Genomic DNA, 11,012 nt, shown 5'->3' with positions numbered 1-11,012 from the left:
ACTCCCTTTTAAGCTTTTCACAATCAACTTTTATTTTGATAAACATGTTAAAACATAGCTTTTCACAATCAAGTTTTATTTTCAATAAACACGTTAGAACTCAATTTATGCTTTAACACACCGTTTCACCCTTTAACACTGAAAAGAAGACATCTGAGAGCTGGTACACGCTTGCGCTCAAGCGGAAAAGCAGACCAAAACAAATTGTCAACATTAAAGCACTTGTGGTTGCATTTGTCTTGAAATATACGAAATAAAGTGCACTCATACCAAACGTGCTTAAGCAACTGATTTCACACACCATTGAATTTGTAATTTGCATATCCGTAAATATTTGCAGAGTGGGCAATCAAAACCAAAATGTGAGTGAAGTATTTATTCCTCATCCTTGCCAACTAGGATACTCTTTGTCCTCTCAAGTGAGACATTGCGGTGCACTTTTAGAGTGATTGTCTTACTAGTAAAAAAATGTTCCCCCACTACTGGATGCGATTGCTGCACACTGGGACAACTTTGGCTTAGTGGTACAAAAACCACATTATTAATGAGGCAAAGCTGTGCACTAGCATTACTGCTACCACAGCACTAGATGTTCAGTAGTACAATTTTAAAAAGTCTCCATTAGTAAGCAGTTGTCAATGAGTGCAGTGTGTTGTCTCACTGGTAACATGAAGTTCCCTAATTTGACAAGTTTGCCGTTGGGTGATTTTCAATTTGGTTCCATTTCTCATTTTTATACAAACAGATACTAATTGGTAAATTATGTGTAAATAACAGATGAACGGTAATGTGAACTGTTGAGAATAGACTGCAAACAAACTGGGTCACTTGTGCCACATATTGCTTTCTCCTCGGGAGGGTCATGCAGCATTATGTCCCCTGAACATTCAAAGTCAAAACCTTTTTTTTTTTTTTCCGTGAATGACAGTCTGCAGATGAATTTCCCGATTAAACTGCTTAGTCAACTCGTTTTTAACTGCATCACTGATGTCTCTGGCCTGTGAAAATATACTTTGAGGTAATGTAACCTGAGTCATTTACTTTTGTGACACTGAAGTCAGAAAATTAAACTCAGCGCTTTTTGGCCAAATTAACAGAAGTGAGAGTTTTATAGTTTAGTTTATTTATGGTTTGAACAATGTTTGCAGTGTTTGCCAGTTCTCTTATTTCACAAACTGCAATTTTGAAAATGGGACAATTTCGCCCAACAGCGACAATATCAAGGATATGGAAGAAATTCTTCAACAGCTTTCCATTTCCCCGCAAGCAGATTATCATGATCAGTATTCCTCGTCCAGGTTGTCGTCCGAGTCAGAGAAGTCAACAGAAGGTCGGTCGTCTTGTTGCTGGCGGAGACTTTCCTCGAGAGAATCTGCAACAATGACAAAGTGAAGTTGGTGAACCAGACCATTTGCACGCTCGTGCGCGGAAATGTGGAAAGTCATTTGAGCATTTTTTCCCCACATGCAGCTGTATGTATGTATTTAAAAAAAATAAATAATAATATTTGGAAATATACCAGATCTAACTCTTATTCCGATGCCCGACTTGCTGTCCATCTACTGTAATTTCTTCAGCTTCATGAAAACACGCATGCAGCATCCAGATAAAATCGAACTGACATGTCGGATCCAATGCTTTCTTACGCTACCCTCCATACGGCGGCCGCAACGGCGCCGTTCCACAGTGAGTGTGAAATAGGCGTCAAACTGGACTGAATGCTCAAACGGTTTTCCATATATACGCACGCCTTTGTTTGCGGCATGTGAGGAAAAAGTAAGAGACATACTTTCGGGGTTGTCCAAGTGTTCTGGAAGAATTCTCACCAGGTTAAATGACTGGATGGGAAGAGGGAACAATTGGCTCTTTTCAAAACTAACATTCCTATAAACAGTAAAATACTTCTGAGTTTCATTCATAACAGAAAGCAGTCAACTATACAACACAGTGAAATCATGGGTGGAACAAAAGCATATGGCTGCCATTGGTTTGTATGTGCTGCTACTCCATAGTCAAAGCTGTTTGAGGGTTAATAAATCATGACAGTATTTTTTAAAAGATATTCTATGCGTTGCTGCTCAGTCGTTTAAAAATGTTACTATGTTACTACTATATGTTATATGTTACTACTAAATGAATACTGTTACGTCAATCCTAAAATGTTATCCCATCAATGGCGTTTTGTCTCGTTAGCATTAAGATAGCAGACTTTGGATTAAACTGGACAGTTTTGTTGAACATTTTGGTGTGGGACAATGTGGACTTTTTTTTTTTTTTTTTTTTTTACAACTATGACTGTCAAACTGCTTGAAGCAAGTACATGTCGTCTCTGTGCCAATGAGTGTCGTCATCTCCTATAAAGACGAAATAGTCTTGATAGGACAGACATTAAGATAAGGAATATTTTAAAGTGAGTTTTTGTATGATTCGATGTGTTTTCAATTCATTGATATCGGCAAATGTTTAGGAAGTATTTCATTTGAAATGCAAGTACACTATTGGATTTGGGTAGACTGAAAAAGTGTGTGTTCCATGCTTGTTTACTCACCCCGGCCGTATCGATTGCCCCCAGGACATCAGCGAACCTCTGTTCGAAAAGATGCAACAGGACAACCAGATGGACACCACGGCTGATGAAGTCGTCATATTTAAACTGTCAAGTGAGACGAGACGCCTCAGCACACTGTGGGCTAATGTTTCCGAGAAGGTCCACAGTGACATCCTTACCTGCGCGTGCGTCCTGTACAGCTGCTGGATATCAAAGTTGTCTATGTTCAAGCGCAACTTCTCCTTGCAGAGTTCACAAGTTGTGATGGCCTCCATGTTGGTGGCTTAAAAGACAGAATTGGCAAAAATAGCTCACATTGTGCTTAAGGAGAAATACAGGTTCTTTAGTTTAACAGGAACGTGGGAGAAAAAATAGCCTAGTAAAAATAGAAGATGATTGCTGAAATGCAACCTGACGAGGCTGACTCATCATGACGAGAAGGAACTTGGCATGTTTATTGGTGAACTTGCCTAGCAGTTTCATTCGGATACAGAAGATGAGGACTTTGGAGTTGTAGATGAAGATTGATAAATAATGTGAATACCGTACTGTACATTGTTAATAAGTTCAGCCGAACTTAGTGTTTTGGTCCCATTACCTTTTTTGTATACCATGTTTTAACACACATAGGTTACCCCCATAATTGAGTCCGCTCCTTTTAAGCACGTTATGATACAGAAAATACGGTAGATGGTACTCTGTGGCGAGGCTGTTGGAAAACCATAAAGGTTGATGCAAGGGTAATAAGAATTAATTAGCATTGAGCTTCCTTATTTTGCCGCGTGAAGCCTAAATTGAAATAAGCCTTACTGCTATTTGTCATCACTCACCTGAGCCAAGTTTGGAGCAGAGCCATCTCTTGATACAGTCCTGGTGGACATACTGCAGACTTCCTGTGCATCGACATGGTTGAATCAAGGGGTTGGATGCAGACACCTCTGCCATCTGGCAAATTCGGCACAGGTCTCCTTCATCTTCGTCAGAATCTTCCAGCAGCAGTCTAGCGGGGGAAAACAGGCACAAGTGCTACTTTGTATTATACTATGATGACACACTATTAAATGCTAGAAATGGATCAATTCTTGCAAGGTCTGAGCGAAGGCTATTAATATTAATATATGAATACAGTTTGAATTAATTCTATTTGAGCGTATATTCTTATGGTCTTGGTCTTCTGACTATGTTTTCTTGTAAAGTCTTGGCAATACAATGCTCTGGCATGTACCCCCTTCCCTATGTGCTGCTCATCTTTTTGTTGGGACCCTATAGCCCTGTCAATTACCTCTCCTTAATAATGCGAAGCTTCTCTTGTTTGCTCCCTGCGACGTCCAGCGTCCTCTCAGGGCCAACTTGAGGTCTCGTGGACTCATTTTGGAGTGGATCTCCCCTGCGGCGCTGCGCCAAGTCCGCTAAGGTTTCCTCTACTTGCGGTAACTCCTCTTGCCTGTGAGGACTGGTATAATGATTCAGACCCACCGCCCCTTGCTCCTCTTCATCCTCATCGTCATCTTCGTCATCATTTTGAGGCGCTCTCTGTTCACGATTGTCCCATCTTCTCAGCAAGTGTTGAGGACGGCTTTGGCCGCCAGATGACTGCACGCCGACTCCTCCTGCGTGTCTTTGAAGACGAGAGAGGAGAGGAGAGCAGCGGCTCCGCAGGGAGGAAGAGAGCCAGGAGTTTCCGTCACTGGCTGCCTCTCTGCTTACAACTTGAGGCTCTCTGGGCGACGCCACCCTGGCTCCTGCCACGCCGCAATTCTTATCCTCCCATATCGGGGAGAGGTCAGGTCTGCACTGCCTGGTCCCGGTGGGGTTTGCCTGCCACCCGTGAGAGGCCGGCTCCGCATCCGTTCCGGCGCCCTCGTCGCTTTCCAAAGACAGACTGTCATCATCATACGAGCGGACGCTGGATGAGCTACTGGAGGAGGGGGAGTCTTGGCTGGAGCGGGGCGAGAATAGGAGGCGGGATAAGAGATGCCGTGTGGAGGTTCGCCGTTGGCGGTCGCCACCGTCGGAAGTAGCTCTCGAAGGCAGTGGGGCTTCACGCCTGCGGAAGGAAGGCTGTTCCTGAAATGGGGCATAGCTGGATGAGGCGTTCAAGACCCGCGTTGAAGGTCGACTGTTGTAGTCACGTGGTGTGGAGAAGCGATGGGCAGAAGAGGTGGAGGCAACGTGACCGCCAGGAGACCGTTCTCGCTCAGCAGTGAAGGGGCAAGAAAAGTAGGCCGAGTCTTTGGGTCGGGCTCCTTGGGCGTAAGTGGAAGTCAGACGGTCTGAGGTGTGGTCTGAGGGCAGCAAAAACAGTATGTCAACAATCAAACAAGCAAATCTGTCTTTGAGTGTTCACAAAAAGCACCTACACAAAGACTTCAGCTCTTGAAATCTTGCCCTTCCATCGCGCAGCTCTGACAGACTCGGCTCATTCGGCGTCTCCACTTCTCTGTTTGGCAACAGGGGCTTTGAGCGGAAAGGTGAAGACCGCGACAGAAAATGGCTCGAAGTCCAGGACGACTCGCTGTGTTTCTCTTTAATACCTGCTGAGAAAATACACAATGAGGCGCAGTATAGGCCCAAAATCACGTTGCATTGTCTAAAACAAGCACAATAATGAAACAGAACTTTTCTGTTGGTGCTGTGATTTGTACTTGATGTTTTTCACTGTCAAATGATGCCGTAAAAAAATGATTCAATATGTTAAACGGTGTTGGCCGTTGCTGACAATTGATCACTGACTGCCTGTAACCTCTTGACATCATAGTTACAGACAAACCAACGGCAATGTTAAAGATGCATTATCTAGTCAATCAAGCTTAACTAAATGCTACTACTTACATTAGTTCCTGAAGTTGGCATGCCAATCTGTAGAAAAATAAATTGCTGTGTTTTTTTTTTTTTTTTAACTTCTAGACCTATTGTACTATACACTATCATTCAAAGGTTTAGGGTCACCCAGGCAATTTAGTATATTCCATGAAAACTAACATAATTGCACAAGAGTTTTTGAGGTGTTTTCTAATCATCCATTAACCTTCTAACACAATTAGCAAACACAATGGACCATTGAAACACTGGGATGGTTGCTGGAAATGGGCCTTTATACACCTATGTTGATATTCCATTAAAAAACAGACGTTTGCACCTAGAATTATCATCTAAAAGATTAACTACGTATTCTCATTCATTTAACATTAACCTTTTATTCCAAAACTAAGGACATTTCTAAGTGCCAATTTCAGCTCAGCCCTTTAACTGGCATGTTCACCGAGTACCCACGGTACAATAATATTCTGGGTTACAAACAGGCACTTGGTGAATAATGTTGACATTCCTAATTTTAAAGAGAATGCTGCTAAAATAACATAGAGGTTTTTTTTGTTGTTTTTTTTAAATTGGGTTTTAGGGTACCTCTGGCATTGTTAAAGCCACTACTACTAGAGTAGGTGGATCCTGTCTGTGAGGTGCTGGGCGTGTTTGAGTACAGTCCTCTGCTGCTGTATGTCAGTTTGGCCCGCTTATTGTCTCCATCATCAGTTCTGGTCAACAGACTTGAACGGCCAAAGTTCTCCTCGGAGTCAGTCTGCAGAAAAAGTAGGTGTTCAGTTTCAGATGACAAAGTCTTTTTGACAGTAACTAGCTGGATCTGGATCTCCTCAATTTAATTCTAATTTCTTGGATAATCCCAGTCCCTGATGCATATTGTTTACTAAGGGCGCATTTGCATTTCAGGTTTCACAACAGCCTGGCCCATTTTTGCCTTATAGAGCAACTTGTTCGAAACCTGAAAGTTCAATGAAGTGAAGGCAGCAGGCAGGGAGCTGTGTCTGCCTCACTAAAAACCATGAAGCTGGAGTGTGCAGGGGAGTTCCTTACCGCGTCGCTTAAACGCCCAGATTCGTTGAACAATCAGAAGATGACAGTAACATTACGGCCTTCATCCGCCTGCGTTCTAGAACTAGGTTGCTTGAGGTTCTGAGGAACTATTATAGCTCGCCACCAAGAAAACGGAATGGGTAAGTGACCAAACAAGGCTAAATCAGACGGTTTTGAGATAGAACCGGTATAATGGCAAAGGGCCACAACTTAATGAATCATCCTACAAACAAAATCTTGTTAAAGCTTTAGTACCAGTTTAGTCCTGCTGCTGAGTAATGATTCTGCCCATGGACGCTCATAAGATCGAGTGGAAGATGTCAGAGGCTTCCAGCTGTTGCGGCTGTCAGAGCTGCTGTAGTCTCTGGATGAGCTGGGCAGGCGAGAACTCTAGAAAATAGAACATTTTAGTTACATTTATACTTGATGATTATTTAATGAATGTAGACTTATCCATTCATCAAAAATAAAAAAGTAATAACCTTTTGATTTTCATCCCTTCATTTTTGAAATGTGACATTTCAAATTGATGTTGCAGAAAACCCGCAAATTATACTTGGGTTACTCGCTGGGTTGGTAACATGTCAGAAGATGTGCAAAATGTCATCGTTATTTTTGGACGTAAACAATTGTTTCATTTTGATTCAACACAAAGATAACCGGTGCTTTTGTGATGGGCAACGGAAATCAGACTATTAAACCGTGACGCTAAAAGTCCAAGAACTTGGACAGTATTAAATTAAATCTGGATCAGATAATCACTTGCTTCCACCCCCAAAGAGGACTGTAAATTTAGAGTTCACAACATCAAACAGAGTAAAAAGCATCAACTCCAGCATGGCATCTAAAATAAAATTCATTCTGAATTAGACATGTACAAGTTTGTTATTGTGCCTTTGCACTAAGCCTGGCTGGATTCTCCTGGAAAGAACAGGAACAGAAACAAACTGGACCACCAGTAACACTATCTTGCGAGAGGCGTCTTGACCAATAGCTGGACTCAAACAGGCGCGTTAGCTGCCAGGGAATGTTCTATAATAAGCCTCCCGATGAGTCGACTGTTTCTCCACTGACATACATGGCAACACTGCATACATGGCAACACTGCTCTAATTCGCTCAGAACATTGATGGAAGCCATCTCAAATGACAGCAAGCATTAACGCAGTTGGACAGTGTTTATCAGCGTGAGCGACTTAAGCAAGTTTCAACCGACACCACAAGCCTCCGGGATGGAGCGGACTGTAAATCCACGACTTTGATCCATAAATGCCGTTCATTTAACGATTCAATTATCATTGTTTTTTTTTTTTAAATAGTCTTCTTCAAATTGATGATGTTCATCAGATGACACCAAACAAGTATATGAGAATACCTCACCGTTGCCAAGTTCAGACAGGATGTTTTTAACTAAGCATACAGCAAGACCACGAATAGTACCTTTGGGTCCACATCTGCTTTGTAAGTGGATGATACCCTCGGAAAGCGGTCATGATGAGGCAGAGTCTCTCGGCTGTACAACCTGCTGGAGCTCGCTGACATCGAGGAGGATGATGATGATGAGGACGCTCCGGAACTAGAAGTGTATGACGACTTCGAACTGGACAGGCAAAATGGAAATCGGAGAGACCTGGAGTCCATCCTGGCTCCCTGTTGAGCAAACAAAGATGTCATATCACAATTACCGGCAGGGATGACATTAAGAGAGTTAAGGCGGGACGCTGACTGTCATAACCTGTTCTGGTTGACAAAAGAGGTGGCGTCAGAATGCCAGTGGGAAAGCACCGGAAAGTTAAGGTGCAGACATTCTTTCCATCCAGGAATAAATCAGCGTCGTTGACCCTAACATTACGACGTTATGTACAGCCCAAATATATTTTTACAACAGTTGAGAATTTCCCTGGTGCATTTTGGGCATTAAACCCATATGTACCTTCCTGTCTGTCTGTCTGTCTGTCTGTCTGTCTGTCTGTCTGTCTGTCTGTCTGTCTGTCTGTCTGTCTGTCTGTCTGTCTGTCTGTCTCCTCAAAGAACACCAAATCAGATGGGCCAACCATCCACTGCTGTAAAGACTGACACTTAACAAGAAGGCTTTGCAAAATGACACCTATAATCTCATCAATCAGGCAACCTAGACCTATGAGTAAACTATATATTCTATATATCCAACCCAAGTACTAGTTTGTCCTCACTAGTAAGACATTTCAGCATACATTCAGCTTTCAGCTCAGCTAACCATTGCAGATTTGCCACAAACTTGCCATAAATTACTTTTTGTTTCTCTTAGTTTCTCATGAAGGACATGCACTGTTTTTTTTTAATGTATTTTTTAACACCATTGATTGTCCAAGCAGTATTCTCTTGACTGACTCAACGCTTCAAAAAGTAAGGGCCTTTTGATTGCTTTGATGCGCTTTAGACCACGGCTCTTTATGATACGAGATGGGCTTTTGATTGCTTTAGACCACGGCTCTTTATGATACGAGATATCGCAAACAGAGTCTATTACTAACAGATATCAGGGGACTGTCTCAAATAAATCTAAAGAAAATGTTTCATTGTGGCATTTCACCACAATTCAGCAAACAAGTCAATTACGGAACGCTCATTGAGCACTTGTTATCCATCTTAAGGTTCAAGTATTAGTACGCTGTTTGTCATCACAGTTCAGTGCACTAGTAAAAGCACTGTTGTTGTTGTTGTTGTTTTTTAACTAGTTAGTTTCTTCACTGGTAGGATGTAGTTGCCATACTAGTATGCCAATGTTTTAGAAGTTTCCCTTGTTCAAATTCGTGATTGAAATGATCAGGGTCGTTGTCAAGCTTTTACGAGCTTGCTGATGAGCTAATTCAATGAAATGGGTGTGCTGCAGTATGGAATACTGGAAAACGGGCATGACAGCAGCACCCTAGGATCGGACTTGCCTTACTTTACACAAGTAGATGGTTCATGTTGAACATATGCTCAAACGGCTTCAGCCTTGATATCCAATTCAAGGTCGTAATAGTAGATCAAATGAGTAGCCCTAGTATTTTTGGGACACGATTACCAGTCGTTCTTCTTGTGTGTCTGTTTGGTCTTCCCAACGAGGCACTAATATATAAAAGCTAATGGATGGATAAGAAAATGATCGACTTAATGAACAAGGTGGCCTCCATGGATACGTTTTATTTTTGATCGTGTCAACAGGCCTCAAAACAATCTATAACACTCAACAAATTCCAATTGTAAACTCCGGGCGCGATAATAAGAGTAACAATGTAGAGTTTTGTACTTATGTTTGCTTTGAAATGGTATAAGCTTCAAAAGTGGAGCTAAAGCTCGGTGGACAGGACAACTGATCACAGGTTAGCCTAGCATTGCTATTGTACGCGCTGACTCGGGAAAAATTAAGTTTTTATTCCTCGATGCAACAAATAAATCCTCACCGTATCATTGCCACTGTCCGCCTATGAATTGTTATTGTTGACAAATATAAACTGGACAATAAGACGAAGGGAAAAGACTCACCTTGAATTACCTTGTAAAGCAGTACGGAGTGACAAAGCGAGAAGTTAGCGTGATGGTACACACACGAACACACACAGACAGAGCCAGGAAGTCACATGGCATGGCATAAATACACACAACAAACGTGCAGAGATAACACGTACGTAAGTCTATGTTGTAGAAACCAAATATTCTTCGATCAGAAGCGTAAGTAACGCGCCGCCATATTGAATGTGGCAAACGGTCGGTGGGAACCTGTATTTGTCGCGTTTTCAGTGGTTGGTTGTACTCAGTCGTCTAAGTGCGTTTAATTTCGTTTGCAGGAAACCTCTGGCGGCGGCTCGGTGGCGCACTGGGTAGTCAAAGTCAAAGTTAGGAGGGTGCGGGTTCGATTCCACCTCCGGCCCTCCCTGTGTGGAGTTTGCATGTTCTCCCCGTGCCTGTGTGGGAACTCCGGTTTCCTCCCACATCCCCAAAACATGCTTGGTAGGCCGATTGCCCCTAGGTGTGAGTGCGAGTGCGGATGGTTGTTTGTCTCTGTGTGCCCTGCGATTGGCTGGCAACCGGTTCAGGGTGTCCCCCGCCTGCTGCCCGATGACGACTGGGATAGGCTCCAGCACGCCCGCAACTCCCGTGGGGACAAAGCGGTTCAGAAAATGGATGGATGGATGGATGGATGGATGGATGGATGGATGGATGGATGGATGGATGGATGGATGGATGGATGGATGGATGGATGGATGGATGGATGGAAACCTCTGGCACCCGGGCAAACCCCCTTAAATTAAATCTGAATTTACAATGATTTGTTGTGGTCATTAAACGTACAAAAAAAAAAATCTTCCACACTAAAAAAACCTTTTCACATGCATCAAAATGTGTGACACTCACAAAAAAATATGACCGTTTTTGTGTGAGGTGAATATTCAATTTTTGGCCTTTAAGGCATCTCAAACATGTCAACCACCACTTGAACAGTGCAGTGCTCCCTATTTCACGACCGCTGATTAAAAAGATTAATTGTTTAATCTTCCATTTAGTCGACAGCATTTATGGTGTTGATTCTAACAGTCACAGGTAAATGTTTTATTGCTGTTGAACAGCAC

General features: G+C 42.6%; 1 protein-coding gene across 4 annotated transcripts; it reads right to left on the bottom strand.

Moving 5' to 3' along the window:
- Positions 1-1,104: 1,104 nt before the first annotated feature.
- marchf7 (membrane-associated ring finger (C3HC4) 7) lies at positions 1,105-10,043 on the bottom strand. 4 transcript variants are annotated; one of them, XM_085906938.1, is made up of 11 exons: positions 9,928-10,043; positions 7,858-8,067; positions 6,674-6,808; positions 5,954-6,125; positions 4,909-5,085; positions 3,831-4,833; positions 3,379-3,548; positions 2,728-2,831; positions 2,549-2,653; positions 1,790-1,838; positions 1,105-1,372 (listed from the first exon to the last, which is right to left on the bottom strand). In XM_085906938.1, exons 2-11 carry the CDS (start codon positions 8,056-8,058, stop codon positions 1,281-1,283), a joined length of 2,208 nt encoding a protein of 735 aa, XP_085763064.1. In that variant the 5' UTR covers positions 8,059-8,067; positions 9,928-10,043; the 3' UTR covers positions 1,105-1,280. The 4 variants fall into 4 exon arrangements, 3 of the variants coding, with proteins under 3 accessions (XP_085763064.1, XP_085763066.1, XP_085763065.1); XM_085906940.1 differs by having other exon boundaries at positions 4,909-5,082; XM_085906939.1 differs by having other exon boundaries at positions 9,938-10,036.
- Positions 10,044-11,012: the final 969 nt, after the last annotated feature.

This window comes from Syngnathus leptorhynchus, chromosome 3 (assembly GCF_054491065.1).
Source record: "Syngnathus leptorhynchus isolate UIUO chromosome 3, UIUO_Slep, whole genome shotgun sequence".
In the NCBI taxonomy this organism is placed as follows: domain Eukaryota; kingdom Metazoa; phylum Chordata; class Actinopteri; order Syngnathiformes; family Syngnathidae; genus Syngnathus; species Syngnathus leptorhynchus.
This window is presented reverse-complemented; position numbering and strand designations above follow the sequence as displayed.